The sequence below is a fragment of the Amblyraja radiata genome, chromosome 16 (assembly GCF_010909765.2).
Source record: "Amblyraja radiata isolate CabotCenter1 chromosome 16, sAmbRad1.1.pri, whole genome shotgun sequence".
Lineage (NCBI taxonomy): Eukaryota > Metazoa > Chordata > Chondrichthyes > Rajiformes > Rajidae > Amblyraja > Amblyraja radiata.
In genome coordinates, this window is record NC_045971.1 from 18,955,450 (window position 1) to 18,973,038 (window position 17,589).

General features: G+C 43.6%; 1 protein-coding gene across 1 annotated transcript in view; it reads left to right on the plus strand.

Moving 5' to 3' along the window:
• The first annotated feature begins 240 nt into the window (after positions 1 to 240).
• LOC116982016 (G protein-activated inward rectifier potassium channel 1-like) overlaps positions 241 to 17,589 on the plus strand; it is a 58,931-nt gene continuing 41,582 nt past the window's right edge. Inside the window, exon 1 of the mRNA XM_033035283.1 lies at positions 241 to 1,227. Coding sequence (XP_032891174.1) covers positions 562 to 1,227 — 666 coding nt within the window. The 5' untranslated portion in view covers positions 241 to 561. The remainder of the gene's footprint in view (positions 1,228 to 17,589) is intronic.

Consider the following 17,589-nt stretch of genomic DNA (forward strand, 5'->3'; position numbering starts at 1 on the left):
TTCTGTCTGTGCCTTGGTGTTTCTTTTTGTTTCACAGTCCTGCCAGTCTCATTTGTACATCACTTTATCTTTTTTTATTTGTCTGCCTCTCTTTCTCACTGTTGTTTGCTCATTCTGTTTATCACTTCCCCGAGGGGAAGATTGTAAGGCAGCAGTGTGCTGCAATTGGCCAGCCCACTGCCGTGTACAGCTCCCATCTCTACAAGCACCGTGATGCTGGGTAACAGTTCTCAGGGAGTCTCCAAGACCACAACAGCATTCCTGTTACAAAGCTGCACATGCTCCCGAGCTTCTAACCTTTTCTGATCATCACAGAGCAGCTGAATCGAGGAGAGTCCCTACTTCCCTTCGCTGTCTCGAAACGTTAAACTCCCTAGCAACGGGGAAAACATCCCTCAAAGAGAGAATCCTAAGCTACCTAGCAACTAAACAATGTCATTTAGTGCCTTTCCAACTTCCAGATTTGAAAGGAGACCGGTGTCATTGCACAAAGACTGAGGCTGCATCAAGGATAAAGCAACACTGGACGAGGATTAATGGTCTCAGGGCACAGCTGAAAGGATGTCTGCGCTCCGTCGGAAATTCGGTGAAGACTACCAAGTTGTCAATACTTCCAGGGGTTCCACCTACAACGCTCCCATAAAAAAGAAAAGACAAAGGTTTGTTGACAAGAACGGTCGTTGTAACGTGCAGCATGGGAACTTAGTCGGAGAGACAAGTAGGTACATTTCTGATTTGTTCACAACTTTAGTGGATCTGAAGTGGCGATGGAACCTCTTAATTTTCATTATGACTTACACGATAGCCTGGCTAGTGATGGCTTCAATGTGGTGGATCATAGCCTACATCCGTGGAGACATAGATCAGACCCACGGTGAGAACTACACTCCGTGTGTGGCCAATGTCTACAACTTTCCATCCGCTTTTCTTTTCTTCATAGAAACAGAAGCCACCATTGGTTACGGCTTCAGATACATCACCGAGAAATGCCCCGAGGGCATCCTCCTCTTCTTGTTCCAGTCCTTGCTTGGCTCCATTGTGGATGCCTTTCTGATCGGGTGCATGTTCATGAAAATGTCCCAGCCAAAGAAAAGGGCAGAGACTTTGATGTTCAGCCGCAGCGTAGTCATCTCCCAGCGCGACGGCAAAATGTGCCTGATGTTTCGAGTAGGGAACCTTAGAAACAGCCATATGGTCTCTGCTCAGATGAGATGCAAAGTGATAAAGGTAAGCTCTGTCAAACATTAACTAATTTTCCCGGTAAATGTGTTTAAGCCAAACCAGGCTCTCTAACTAGATTTGACTCTGCAGATAGTGTTGGACTGAAGTAGTTCATTAAAACAAACCTTTTTTTTAATTGCAAGATGTTATTGTCCTCGGCAATGCAGATGGTTGCAAATTTAATTTGCTGAGTGGAAAATAAAATGAGGCTCAAGGAAGAGCAGTATTGTTCCCAGGGCAATTCAGCAACAGAAGAGTTAACAGAGTACGGCTACTTCAAGTGATTCTTTCATGAATAGACTGCTTCAGGATATGTTCAAATACTACAAGCATTTGCAGTGGTTTCGGATCTCTGCATAGATAGCAAAATGATGGGGCAGAGTGCCAGAATAAGTGTGTTATCATTAATACACAGCGACTGGTGCCCCACAGCACCAGGGACCTAGGTTCGATCCTGACCTCAGGTACTGTCTGTATCGAGTTTGAACATTCTCTCTCTGACCGCTTGGGTTTCCTTCGGGTGCTGCGGTTTCTTCCCACGTCTCAGATTTGGAGGTTAATTGGCCCCTGTAAATTGCCACCAGTGTGTAGGGAGTGGATGCAATAGTGGGACAACATAGTGCCAGTGTGAACAGGTATGGACTCAGTGGGGGTTTGGACTCAGTGGGGGTTTGGACTCAGTGGGGGTTTGGACTCAGTGGGGGTTTGGACTCAGTGGGGGTTTGGACTCAGTGGGGGTTTGAACTCAGTGGGGGTTTGGACTCAGTGGGGGTTTGGACTCAGTGGGGGTTTGGACTCAGTGGGGGTTTGGACTCAGTGGGGGTTTGGACTCAGTGGGGGTTTGGACTCAGTGGGGGTTTGGACTCAGTGGGGGTTTGGACTCAGTGGGGGTTTGGACTCAGTGGGGGTTTGGACTCAGTGGGGGTTTGGACTCAGTGGGGGTTTGGACTCAGTGGGGGTTTGGACTCAGTGGGGGTTTGGACTCAGTGGGGGTTTGGACTCAGTGGGGGTTTGGACTCAGTGGGGGTTTGGACTCAGTGGGGGTATGGACTCAGTGGGGGTTTGGACTCAGTGGGGGTTTGGACTCAGTGGGGGTTTGGACTCAGTGGGGGTTTGGACTCAGTGGGCCGAAGGGCCAGTTTCATAGAAACATAGAAACGTAGAAAATAGGTGCAGGAGTAGGCCATTCGGCCCTTCGAGCCTGCACCGCCATTCAATATGATCATGGCTGATCATCCAACTCAGTATCCTGTACCTGCCTTCTCTCCATACCCCCTGATCCCTTTAGCCACAAGGGCCACATCTAACTCCCTTTTAAATATAGCCAATGAACTGGCCTCAACTACCTTCTGTGGCAGAGAGTTCCAGAGACTCACCACTCTCTGTGTGAAAAATGTTTTTCTCATCTCGGTCCTATAGGATTTCCCCTTTATTCTTAAACTGTGACCCCTTGTCCTGGACTTCCCCAACATCGGGGAACAATCTTCCTGCATCTAGCCTGTCCAACCCCCTAAGAATTTTGTAAGTTTCTATAAGATCCCCCCTCAATCTTCTAAATTCTAGCGAGTACAAGCCGAGTCTATCCAGTCTTTCTTCATATGAAAGTCCTGAGTTTCCATGCTGGATCTTTCAATTAATCTACCAAAACTAATTTGTGATTTCTCTTTCCTGCCCAAACACTACTCTGTGAGCACAATAATGAAACTGTACCACCTTCATAATATTACACTGCTGTGCACTGCACATTGTCGATGCAGAACTTGAATCATTATTTATGAAGACATTGCCCCAGAATTTGTCGAATGGAATCCCGAGCAACTGAGTGGGAGACGCCCACACTGCCAGGTACTGCCAGGGCCCAGTCAAACGCAGGCGCTAATTGGGTCACAACTTTTGGCAGTTACATGGCTAGTGGGAACACGAGTATCTGATGAAGGGCAACGGGAGGAAGGTGGTGATAAAGTGTGTGGGTTATTTCTCCCATCCATTAAAAAATGATGGGGGGACCTTTGGAGAATTGGGGTTTATGAGTCACTAGATAAACATGATGTCAAACCCGTGTACGTTTGCATATATGATGTAGCTACTGGACACTAATGCCTTTGACAGTCAATGTAATGTTCTTGAAATGCAATCACTGTTATAGTGTAACATGTCAGGGAATGGATGTTATAAGGCCCTACCAGCAGTAATGAGGTCAATCACAAAATAAGGTCATGTCGATGGATTAATTTGAGGACCTTCACCAGGAGAGCTTTATGTATCCCGCTGAAAAGGGTGGGCAGAATATTGATTAATGCTTCATGTATAAATGATCATACTCCCAACAGTGCAATGTCTTCAGAGCTGCTGTGAAATATCAATTGAAATAGAAGGCCTGAATTAGATTTAAACCATTGGCTATTCAACTCTGGAGACTAGAGCACAGCTATTGACTTGAGGCTGATCTGATACCCGACAGGTAGAATAGAGACTAGACTCCACATCATCAGCTCCACGCTGCCTCGGGAAAGCAGCCAACATTACCAAGGACCTTTTTCATTCCAGTCATTCCCTTACCACTACAACATGGAGTGCAGGAGGATGAGGGGTGATCTTGTAGAGGTGTACAAATTCATGAGAGGAATAGATCGGGTAGTCTCTTGCCCAGAGTAGGTGAATCGAGGACCAGAGGACATACTGTAGGATCAAGGATGAGGGGGAATAGATTTAATAGGAATCCAAGGGGTAACTTTTTCACACAAAGGGGTGTGGGTGTATGGAACAAGCTGCCAGATGAGGTAGTTGAGGCTGGGACTATTCCATTGTTTAAGAAACAGTTAGACCGGTACATGGATAGGACAGGTTTGGAGGGATATGTACCAAGCGCAGGCAGGTGGGACTAGTGTAGCTGGGGTATTGTTGGCCGGTGTGGGCAAGTTGGGCCGAAGGGCCTGTTTGCACAATGTATCACTCTATGACTCAAATAAGCTCTGAACTACATAGACTATTATTGTTATTATTGCACTATTATTGTTGTTTTTGGTGTGTATACGTATGTGTGCATGTGTATATATATAATCTACATATATGTGTATTTGTGAGTATGGGTATCTATACATACACTGAACTTTTTTTTCTCTTTCTCATTTATTATATTGTTTACAGTGTTCTATGTTTTCATATTCTGTCGTGCTGCTGCAAGTAAAGGGCCTGTTCCACTGTACGAGGCAATTCAAGAGTTCTCCCGAGTTCTCCCCTGATTCGAGCTCGTGTAATGTACGTAGCGGGTACGTAGGAGCTCGTGGATGTCACGTAGCGGCTCGTACGAGTGACGGTAGGTACTCGGGAAATCCGGTAAACTCGTGACATTTTATCAACACTGAAAAATGTCCACGAGTAAAAATATACTCGTGTCGAAAAAAATTGTTTTTATTTACTCGTACGAGCCCTACGTACCCGCTACGTCCATTACACGAGCTCGAATCAGGAAGGAACTCGGGAGAACTCTTGAATTGCCTTATACAGTGGGACGGGCCCTTTAGAATTCCATTGTTCTATCTGGGACATATGAGAATAACACACTCTTGACTCTTGACTCTTAACCTCCTGTCTCCCATCAAGAGACATAAGCTTGAACAGCTTCTTCCCCACCGTGTTCAGATTACTGAAAGAACCACCCATAAACTTGGACCTAATCCCAAACTTCCAAACTACCTCATTGCAGACCTAGGACCTTTCCTCCGTAACTGTAAAACTATAACACTGTAACATTATTTTCTGCATTCTGATATTTTTCTTTTTGCGCTATTTGTTGTACTTGCGTGTGATTACATTGTACTCATGTATAGTACGATTTTTAATGGAAAGCACACAAACAAAAGCTTTTCACTGCATCTCAGTACACATGACAACAATAAACTAGTATCAATGTAGTAGCAGGGACATCCGACCTGTGGAGATTTCTGCCTTTCAACCAGTCCACCACCACCCCCACCCCCCCTCTCTCCCCAAAGCTGAGCTCAATAATTTACCCCTTGTAAGGTACAGATGGAAGTTCTACATTTTAGCTGAAGTTGAAAACAAGTTAATCTGTGTCACTCCCTTTTTCCCAGTGAGCACTGCCAGGCATCCAGTGGATCTGGTGAAATTACTGGGCAGTTTATGGGCCACCACATTCAGCGTAACATCGGGTGATATAAAAAGAGAAAATGTAGGAAAAACTCAGCAAGTCAGGCATGATCTGCAGAAAGGGTCTGAACATTTGTCAGAATTATCACTTCTGATGAAGGTATCAGGGGCAATGGGGAGAAGGCATGAGAATTGGGTTGAGGGGGAAAGATAGATTGAATGGCGGAGTAGACTTGATGGGCCAAATGGCCTAATTCTGTTGCTATAATTTATGAATTTATGAACTTGTGAAGGCTCACACATCCAAGACATTGACTGTCCCTTTTTGACCCACTGAGTTTTTCCAGCATTTTCTGTTTTTTTGTATCAGAGCTTTAGCATCCGTGTTATTATTTGATTTCCATTTACCCGGCTGACTCAGTCATGTGGAAGTCCTGTTTTGTACAGCTCGAAGGTGTGAAGATAACTACTGCACTAACAGAAAACTGAGCACCTTCCAATCACCAAAATCAATAGTGAATTCAGAAGGATGCTTGTAGTTCATTACTGTGTCAGGCAATTTAATTACATTTTCAAATATTAGCAAATGTGAAAATGGTAAAGTAAGAAAGTGCCAAAGGCAACTTGGGGGAGAGAAAATAAAGCTATCACAAGAAGATATGTAAGGAAGAGTGGACCAGACCCTTCAGGCCTGTCCAGACATTCATTACGATCATGGCTGATTGATGCCAGCCGAATAGACCCCTCAAGCTTGCCCTGACATTCATGGCTGATTAATGCCGGCCCATTGCGCGTCAGTTCCCCCAAAACCTCAATTACTTGATCTTTCCAATATTTATCTTTCTCCGCTTGAAATACATCTAATGATCCGGCTTCCACCATCTTCGAGGGCAGAGAATTCCAGGGATTCACAACCTGTGGAGAGAATAAACCTCCACGGACCTCATCTTTAAAAGAGCGGTCCTTTATCTTGTAGTTGCTTGTTTGTGACTCCCTCTCACTCTGTGAACTATCCTTAAACTTAAATACAGATCATGATAAATGGTAAATAAAGGACAAATGTTTAATTAATGTTTACATTGCACTGTCAGTCTAACACATTATGGAAAACGATAATTATATGACTTAAATAGAACTGAGGATTTAGTGTACAGTTTGTTACAACCTAGGATTTCTAGTCTCAATTTTGCTGAAAATCGTTTTATAATAAAATGTATATGATTTTGAAATCTATTTGCAAAGCCAGTTTGTTCTAAAGATGTGTAGCTAATCCAATGTGCAGTGGGCATAAAAGATAGTTTCATGTCTCGATTTCTTTTTATGTTTGCATGAATAAAAACCAATAGAAACCAATGCAGGCGCAATAAACAATTACTAATTGTTTTGAAATTCAACACAAAAAACAATTACTAATTGTTTTGAAATTAATTCGTGCCTATCTCTATGGAAACGTTTGAAATAGTTTGTGATAATCATATATTTTGTCTCAGACTTATTTTGTAATATGCATCTAATAGATTTTTAATTTAATTAAAAAAAAAAAATCAAAATTATGTTAAATGGAACCATTTCATTTATAGGTCAGAAAGACTTGCATTTAAAGCTTCTGCATCCATTTATTAACATAAAATAAATTGTTGGAATAAGACATAGATACAAATCTAGTAGAGGTCATGGAAACTGGTTATTTTTTTATCAAAACTGTTTTTGAAAGGAAATGTCAGGAAAAGTAAAAAAAATAGTTTATTACCATAATTCATGATCAGTTATCTTAGAATTGATCCTGCATTTTGAGCCATGAGATTCCATGCTTTTTATTGGCAAGATAATTTAAACTCTTTAACCTTTTCAAAGCTTGAATTGACATTTCTGTCCACTAATCAAAAGTGGCATTTCCTATTTATTTCTAATTGCCTCATGAATTGAACCATTTCCCCTTCTCCGTATGCACGTCCCATTGTACATGCAATGCACTCTGCTGAAGGGAACACAATGCGGGCAAGGATCTATTTCTTACAATCTGTCTCCAAGACTACCATGCAATGTCAGGGAAGCTTTGATTTCAAACTAACATCCTTTCTCCTTTTCAAATGAATGAATTGACTACAAATCGTAACCACTTTCCTTTAACTTCAGATAGTCACAACCTGTCTTTCATAGGAATAAACTGAAGTGGAGAAGAGCATCCAGTCCTCTGTGACACTGAGATTCTATAAGATAATCTTTTTACCTCAGTGTCATTTTCCTGTTCTACCCTGTTTCATGGGGGTGTTGCCAGGACGAGAGGGTGTGAGCTATAGGGAGAGGTTGAGTAGGCTGGGACTCTTGGAGTGCAGGAGAATGTGGGCTGATCTTATAGAGGTGTATAAAATCATGAGAGGAATAGATTGGGTAGATGCACAGACTCTCTTGCCCAGAGTAGGTGAATTGAGGACCAGAAGACATAGGGTTAAGTGAAGGGGGAAAGATTTCGTAGGAATCAGAGGGGTAACTTTTTCACACAGAGTGGTGGGTGTATGGAACAAGCTGCCAGAGGAGGTAGTTGAAGCTGGGAGTATCCCAACGTTTAAGAAACTGTTAGACAGGTACATGGATAGGGCAGGTTTGGAGGGATATGGACCAAACGTAGGCAGGTTGGACTAGTGTAGCTGCGATATGTTGGCCGGTGTGGGCAAAATGGGCCGATGGGCTTGTTTCCAAGCTGTATGACTCTAGGACTATAACCCCATGATCTTTAATTCCCTTAATGTGTAGGAAGGAACTGCAGATGCTGGTTTAAATCAAAGATAAACACAAAATGCTGGAGTAACTCAGTGGGACAGGCAGCATCTCTGGAGAGAAGGAATGGGTGACGTTTCGGGTCAAGACCCTTCTTCAGACTGAATTGATCCCTTAATATCTACAAAGCTATTAAACTCTTTCTAGAATACCTTACGCAGTGAATTCACCAACCTCTGAGCGAAGAATATTCTCCTCAACAATTACTCAACCCTTTATTTTAACACTGTGATCCTCGGTTCCTAGACAGGAACCTTCAACTCACTATCTATTCTCTGGTGGCACTATAATCTTTCTTACAAGTTCAAAAATATTCCAATACACACTAAATTTAGGGATAGTTTATTGGCTTATTTTCAGGATATGGAAGTTACCAGGAAGGCTAGTATTAAGTGTCCATCTTTGATTAGTTGTGTTGAACTACCTTTTTGAACGAATGGTAGAACTGCTGCTTCACAGTGCCAGAGACACAGATTTGATCCAGACCTCAATTGGTGTGTGTGGGGGTTGCACGTTCTCCCTGTGACCAACTGGGTTTCGTCCGGGTGCTCCGGTTTCTCCTACATCCCAAAGACGCACGGGTTTGTAGGTCCTGTAAATTCTCCTCATGTGTAGCGAGTGAATGCGAAAGCGGGATAACATAGAAATAGAGTGAACGTATGATCGACGGTCGGTGTGGACTCGTTGGGCCAAAGGGTCTGTTTCTAAGCTATATCTTTCAATCAATTTCAATTAAACAATCAAAGTCGTTTTAGTGAAGGCTGTTGGGGAGCTTCCGAATGTAGACTCAGTGAAGAATTGCCAGTGTATTTCAAAGTCAGGATGCTTTGTGTTAGCGATAATGAGAAGTTTGAAACCTGGTGATTTTCTTTGTATTTGAAAAGATTTACTGGAATTACTTCTCCTATAATTAATTTAGACAGCACTTTGCCGTAAAATAATTGGAAGTTTCAAAATCTGCTGTTTGCTAATTTGCCACAGAATGATACCAGAAACAAAATCACATCCCAACACCTAAGGCTTTGCAATTATTTATCAGGTACAAGGCAGGAGTGAAATGTAATAGGTACTCTGCATTTTCCTGCACTCAAGATGCTTGATACTAGTTTTGTTTCACTTAGTTTAATATTGTCATGTGTACTGAGGTACAGTGAAAAGCTTTTATGTTGTGTGCTAATTAGTCAGCAAAAATGTACATGATTACTGTCAAGCCATCCGGAGTGTGCAGATACATGATAAAGGGTATATACTATCCAAAGAAGCAGAGAGGAATTTGCCTTAGATTGCTGATTCTAAGCACATGAAAGTGTACTGGCTGTGGATGTTTCTCAGCTCCTGACATTCAATTATCCAAATCTCATGAACTTGCACCTGCATCCAGCCACCAGATCACTTGCACACCAGTATCCAAAGGCAAACTGCTCCCTGGAGACATTTATGTTGTGCTTTTGAAGGCCCAAGGACCTCCTTTAAGCATTTCACAGACAATGAAGTTCAGTCATTGTTCTAATGTAGTCAGGCACAGCTGCCGGAGTGCACGCTTAAACTTCTGAAATAAATAAATTAAATAAATGATCCATTAAGATAGCTACAAGGAAAAAGATTGACTGGGCCACTGTTGTTCTTCAGTATTGGGATGGATACTTTTACATTCATCTGATGTGGTCTCAGTTTGGAATTTAAACTTGAGTGTGACTGGATTACTGATGTGTAGTTGCTGCCGTGAGAGGCAATTGCAAGGAGCACATGAGGCCTGAAAGATGTAGGACTGGACTTTGCTTATGCTGTTGTCTAGAGCTCCACAGCCTCAAAATAAAAGGACATACCTTCACAATGGAGATGAAGAGGAATTTATTTAGCAGAGGGTGGTGAATCTGTGGAATTCATTGCCACAGAGGGCAGTGGAGGCCGAGTTATTGGGTAATATTTAAAGTGGAGATTGGTAGGTTCTTGATTAGTAAAGATGTCACAGGTTATGAAGAGAAGACAAGGTGAATGGGGTTTGGAGGGAAAAATAGATCAGCCATGATTGAATGGTGGAGCAGGCTCCAAGGGCTGAATGGCCTAATTCTGCTCCAATGTCTGATCTTATGATCTCTGTCTTCTTCTTCTTGCATATGGCATGCACGGCCTAAAGTTGTAGGACAACTTGTTCTATTTGATCTTATTTGATTGCGCGGTTGATTGCATTCGTGGAAACAGGGCAGACCACGTGAAGGTTGCAATAGATATAGATAGATATAGATAGATATGCCATTTATTGTCACTATACATGTACAATGAGATTAAAAGCATCTCGTACTCAGTGCATACATATAATTTAGTACAAAAAACAAGAAACAGAAAACAAAACAAGGGGGGGGGGATAGGTGCACAATTCTGCGGCGCTATATACATATCTATAAAGGCAAAATGGTGAAGGATGAATAGGTAGTATTTTTAAAGTTATATTAAAATATTAAAAATTATTTTAAAAATATTAAAAATTACAATTACAATACATATTACAGTTCCAAATTTCAGTACGTGGATGGAGTAGATGGAAGTCCGGGTGTTGGGCTGTGAAGTCAGTGCATGTGTGAGTTAAGAGTAGTTATGACTTTCGGAAAACAACTGTTCCTGAGTCTATTTGTCCTAGTTTTGATGCACCTATAGCGCCTTCCAGAGGGCAGCAGGTCGAACAGTCCAAACGCAGGATGGGAGCTGTCCTTGATGATATTCTTTGCCCTGCTAAGGCAACGGGATGTATAAATATCCATCAGGGAGGGGAGAGGGCAACCAATGATCTTCTGTGCTGTCCTAGTTACCCTCTGAAGCCTCTCCCTGTCTGCCATGGTGCAGCTGCCGTACCATGCTGTAATCTCCCACCCCGTGATCTCTGTGACAGTCCTGAAAGAAAAGGTTTGGTTCCTTACCTATGCAAATGAAGGGTATAGGTTTGTTTATGGGCTGGTCTATCTAAAACACTACTGTTACAGAACACAGAACATAGGAATAACATATTGTTAATAAATACATCATGCCTGTTGGCTAAACTATTTACATTTGCTTGGAAATGGTAAATTATTTTCTAACTTTGCATTAATGTATATACATATTTAATTTCTGAACTATTATCAGGCATAGCCCAACTAATATACTTATCAACAATTGTCATTTCAATATATCTCGTATGTCAGGGCACTGAAAAAGTTGGAAAATTACTTAATTGTGAAAGAATATCAGGGCTTTTACGCAGTTCTATATTAAAAACTTAGAACATAGACAGGAACAGGCACTTTGCCTGACAGTGTAGTGTCTGTGCTAAACATAATGTTAAACCAATCTCAGATACAAAATGCAGGAGTAGCTCAGAGAGACAGGCAGCTTCTCTGGTGAAAAGGAATGTGTGACGTTTCGGGTCGAGACCCTTCTTCAGACTGATGTCAGGGGAGTGGGCGGTACAGAGATAAAATGTAGTCGGAGACAAAAAAACCAGTCGGAGAACTGGGAAGGGGGAGGGGATGGAGAGAGAGGGAAAGCAAGGGTTACTTGAAGTTAGAGAAGTCAATGTTCATATCGCTGGGGTGTAAGCTACCCAAGCGAAATATGAGCTGCTGTTCCTCCAATTTGCGCTGGGCCTCACTCTGACAATGGAGGAGGCCCAGGACACAAAGGTCAGTGTGGGAATGGGAGGGGGAGTTAATGTGTTGAGCAACCGGGAGATCAGGTAGGTTTAGGCGGACTGAGGGAGCTGTTCAGCGAAATGATCGCTGTGCCTGCACTTGGATTCGTCGATATACAGGAGTCCACAGCTTGAACAGCTGATACAGTAGATGAGGTTGGAGGAGGTGCAAGTGAACCTCTGCCTCACCTGAAAAGACTGTCAGAGTCCTTGGATGGACTCAAGGGAGGAAGTATAGGGATATGTGTAGCATCTTCTATGGTTGCAGCAGAAAGTAATAATAATAATAATACATTTTATTTGCGGGCGCCTTTCAAAGTCTCAAGGACACCTTACAGAAATTAACAAGAGAGATAAAACATATAGTCGGAGTAAAATAAATAATAAGGACATCACCAATACACAAATTAAAGACAGAAATCGCTCCAAAGACAAAAAATCAAAAACACAATGTGAAGAGAGAGCAGCGGTAGCTAAACCGCGCCAACGTACACTCTCCCTTCCGACAGCCATCTTGGACACAGACTAACATATTCACTTACACACAAAAAAATCATCCCCCCACAATGGTTACCACTGTGGGGGAAGGCACAATGTCCAATCCCCATTCCCAGTTCTCCCAAAGTCAGGCCTATTGAGGCCTCCGCTATTGCCTCTACGGAGGCCCGATGTTCCTGGCCGTTCTGGCCGGGTGCTGTTGCCCCGGCGTCGGGAGAGTCCTTTCAGCGGCTGGGCCACCTGGAACGGCCGCTTCCTAACTGGAGACCGCGGCTTCCGAAGCCGACAAGGCCGCGCCGGTTTGGAGCTCCCTGGCTCCCGATGTTAGAGTCGGCGCCGCCCGCTCCGCTCCGCAGACCCGCAGCCCGGAGGTGTTGATCTCGGCAGTCACATCTCACCAGAGCTCCAGCGCGTCGATCCAGCGCGGCGACCCAGGCAAGGTATCGCCCGCTCCGCTCCGCGTTAGCGCTCCAGCGCTGTGCCGCCACCGAAGCCGAGGTGCTGGGCGGTCCCCGCCAGGAAACGGCGCTCCACGCCCGCTGGTAGGCCACGAGGACAGGTCGACGGGCAGCCCGGAGAAAAAGCTGCCTCACCGACCAGGTAGGGACCTAGAAATATAGTTACCCCCTACCCCCCACATTAAAAAGACTATCTCTCCCACAAACAAGGCACAGGACTCACTAAAACTGCAAAAAAAAAGTGAATTAAACGGACGGCTGCTGGTTAGCAGCCGTTCCCCAAGATGGCTCCTCCTCCTCCTCGGGGGAGGGGTTGGTATGGGTGGAAAGATATGGAAAGCGGAAAGGGGTGGAGATGGGAAGATGTGGCTAGTAGTTGGATCCCATTGGAGGTGGTGAAAATGTTGGAGGATTATGTGCTGTATGCGACGGATGATGGGGTGGAAGGTGAGGACAAAGGCGACTCTGTCCGTGTTACGAATAGGGGGAGGGGGAGCTAGAGCAGAGCCGATCGAGGAGACCCTAGTGAGAGCTTCATCTATAATGGAAGAGGGAACCCCCGTTCCCTAAAGAATGAGAACACCTCCGATGACCTAGTATGGAACACCTCATCTTGGGCGCAGATACAATACAATACAATACAATACAATACAATACAATACAATACAATACAATACAATACAATACAATACAATACAATACAATACAATACAATACCTTTTGTTGCGGCGCAGACGGAAGAATTGGGAGTAGGGTATAGAGTCTTTACAGGAAGCAGGGTGGGAGAAAAAGTGTAGTCTAGATAGCTATGGGAGTCAGTGGGTTTATAATAGATGTCATTGAGACAGCTAATCTCATCTGCACGTGATCCTGTACATTTTTGGAGTGTGGGAGTAAACTGGAGCACCTGCAGAAAATCCACACAGGTCACAGCGAGAACGTATAAACTACGTACAGACAGCACCTGTAGTCAGTATCGAGCCCTGGTCTCTGGCAACTCTACTGCTGCACCACCATACTGCTCCATCTGTGCCAATATCCTCAATGTTCTCATAGACTCATAGATACAGCGTTTAAACAGGCCCTTCGCCCCAACTTGCCCACACAGGCCAACATGTCCCAGCCACACTAGTCTCACCTTCCTACGTTTGGTCCATATCGCTCCAAACCTGTCCCATCCATGTACCTGTCTAACTGTTTCTTAAATGTTGCGATTGTTCCAGCCTCAACTACCTCTTCTGGCAGCTTGTTCCATACACCCACTGACCCTTGTGTAAAAACGTTACTCCTCAGAATCATATTAAATCTTTTCCCCTTCACCTTAAACCTATGTCCTCTGGTCCTTGATCCATCTATCCTGGGCAAGAGGCTCTGTGCATCTACCTGATCTACTCCTCTCATGATTTTATATACCTCTCTAAGATCACCCCTCATCTTCCTGTTCTCCAAGGAATATTCCTAGCCTACACATCCTCTCCCTATAGCTCAGACCCACTATTCCTGGCAACATCCTTGTAAATTCTCTCGTGATCTTTCTCTGCAGTGGCGGACTGGCCAGGGTGTCAGCTTGCCCGATGGCAAGTGGGCCCCTGATGAAGTGATAGCAAGTGATGGCAAGTGGGCCCCTGTTAAATGATAGCATTGTAGTTGTGGGTGGGCCCCCTTTGTCTCCTGGCAACCAATATTTTTAGACCCAGTCCGCCACAGTTTCTCTGCTCTCCTTTCCTAAAGTGGCAGAAGTCTTCTGTTTGTAGTGTTGTGGTGGAAGCTCATTTCCATGCATCAGATCCAATTGATTCAAATCCCAGCATTGTTGTCATGTCTTTTTAAAATTGAAAGACTTTAGATGTTGCATTTGAAGGCCTGTGTACAACAATGTCTTTGTGCCACATATCACTTCAGATTACTTTTGTGTGAGATGGAAAATCATTTTGCTTTGTGATTCATGGAGTTAATCTAGTTGAAGCTATTAAAGTCTTGACACATGGCCGAATTAAACTGTACGCTGTTTACAGAGCTGTGTCTCATTGAATCAACGAATCATAAAGCCATTCAGTACAGAAGCAGGTCGACTGGCCCACCATGTCCATGCCAACCTTTAAGCAGCTCCCTCTACTAATCCTCAAGTCAATCGAGTTTATGTGTGTGAGATGTTGTATTTTGGGAAGTCAGGATCAAAACACATGGTCCTGTGTAGATCTACTTCCGACCTCACAGTGAAGAGTAGGCCTTGGGAAGTGTTGTAGAGCAGAGGAATCCAGAACAGCAAGTACATAGTTCCCAAAACCTGGTGTTAAAGAGTGATAGGGTAATGAAGAAGGCTTTAGGCATGCTGATCTTTATCAGCCAGGGAACTAAGTTTAGAAGACGGGACATTATTTTACAGTTGTACAAGATGTTGGCGAGGTCGCACTTACAGAATTGTGTTCAGTTGTTGTCACCCAGCTATAGCAAAGGTGCCATTAAGCTGGAAAGGCTGCTTAGAAGATTTACAACATAAACCCACTGCCGCGTGGGTTTTCTCCGGGTACTCCGGTTTCCGCCCACACTCCAAAGACGTACAGGTTTGTAGGTTAATTGGTTTCAGAAAAATTGTAAATTGTCCCTTGTGTGTCGGACAGTGTTAGTTCACGAGGTGATCGTTGGTCAGAGCGGACTCAGCGGGCTGAAGGGCCTGTTTCCACACTGTATGTCTAAAGTAAAGTAAAAGTAAAAGACCTTTGGACAGGACAAGGATAAGAAAGGTTTAGTAGGATATGAGCAAAACATAGGTAAATGAGGCTATCTTAGATCAGGCATCTGGATGGGCATGGACAAGTAAGGACAAAGGGCCTAATTCCATGCTGTATGACCATGAATTTCAACCTAAGAGAAATCATTATACACTTTAATTTCTGCATAGATCTAATCATACACACATATGCAGTAGTCTCACAGTGTTCTGTGGGTCATCAAACTTTATGAAGATAACAGTTGCCCATCTCTTGCTGAAAGCTGGAGTGCCATTGCTCCAGATAATCGAGACAATTCCCTGAGTTAACCAAGCTGCTGTGTCTGCCTGGAGAAAGCACGAAATGTACTCCGTCCCCGATTTGTGACAATAAATATTTATGCCGCAGAAATGTGAGTAATGTCCAAATCCTCCAAACGAGACTCTGACCTCCTCCTGTCAGTAACCGCCACCAGTGGCAGAAACAATGAGTCACTCACCATAACATCCTGGGGACACCCCTAACACTGTGGATAAAAGAACAGTCGGAGTCTGAAGATGGGTTCCGACCCGAAATGGCGTCTGTGCATTCCCTTCCTCGATGCTGTGTTTTAGTTAGGATTCCAGCATCTGCATTTTCTCGTGACTCTATTTTTGCTTCTCCAACATTTCCTGACTCCCCAAAGACTTTGCATCTTCCCCAAGGCACAAGTTTGGTGCTTGATGGACCCACTTGCCTGGATGAATGAACACCAAAGAAGATGACCACTACCCAGGAAGATGCGATCTGACTGCATGATGCCACATCACCGCTCTAAGAGTGGTAATGTTTAAAGGAGATGTGCGGGACAAGTTTTTTTTACACAGAGAGTGGTGGGTGCCTGGAACCCGCTGCCATTGATGGCGGTGGAGGCAGATTCAACAGTGGCATTTAAGAGGCACTGAGATGGGCACATGGATATTGGAGGGATAGGGATTGGAGGGATAGGGGTCACGTCTGGTAGATTCTGTGCTATGTTGTTCTGTGTTCTCCATTCTATAATCCTGAGCTCACACCAAAAACACTGTAGAAGTGCCTTCTTCAGAAAGACTGTAACAGTTTAAGAATGCACATCAACATCACATTCTCAAGGGGCAATAGACAATAGGTGTAGGAGTAGGCCATTCGGCCCTTCGAGCCAGGAGTAGGCCATTCGGCCCTTCGATTCAATGTGATCAAAGGCCGAAATTGCTTTATTTTCCTGTAATGACCAATTTCAACGTGAATAAAAGGTTGCAAATCTGAGAGCAACAACATGGAATATCCAGCTGTATAATTTTAAACACCGTTTAAAGTGCTATTTGTGTGTCCTGCATCTTATTTTGTTTTGTATCCCTGATGTAACATACCACTTATTTAATTCAAAAGATGGCACGCAGTGGTGCACTGATAACAAAAGGATCGTTGCACTGAATCACAGAATCACACAGCACCGAAACAGGCATTTCAGCCGGACTCTTCGATGCTGACCAAAATACCCCATCTCAGCGAGACCCATTGCTTGTGTTTGCTTATATCTCTCCTCTCCATGTACCCATCCAAATGTATTTTAATTGTTGATATCATATCTGCAACAACAAGCTCGTTCCATATACTCACCACCCTCTGGGTGAAAAAGTTGCTCCTCAGGTTCATATTAAATCTTTCCTCATTCAATATGACCATGGCTGATCATCCAAAATCAGTACCCAATTCTGGCTTTTTCCCTATATCCCTTGATTCCCTTAGCTCTAAGAGCTAAATCTAACTCTCTCTTTAAGCCCACTGGTTCTTGATTTCCCTATCCTGGAGATTATAACTCTTTGCATTCACCCTATCTATTCCGCCCATGATTTTCTACAACTATGGATTACCCCTCAGCCTCCTGCATTTTAATAGTTTTCTTAAATGCTACTGGAGGTTTCACTGAGATCTCTATTACTTTTTATGCATGTTCATCATTGAATAGTGATTAATTCTGCAGCACTGTATGGAACAATCACTCAGTAGCTATAGCAACACAGATTCCTTCAAATCTTAGTTCAAATGCTAATACTTCTGTTTTTATTGCTTGCACCATGAAACAATACATTGTTCGTACTTTGACACCAATGACATCATTATCTGAAAT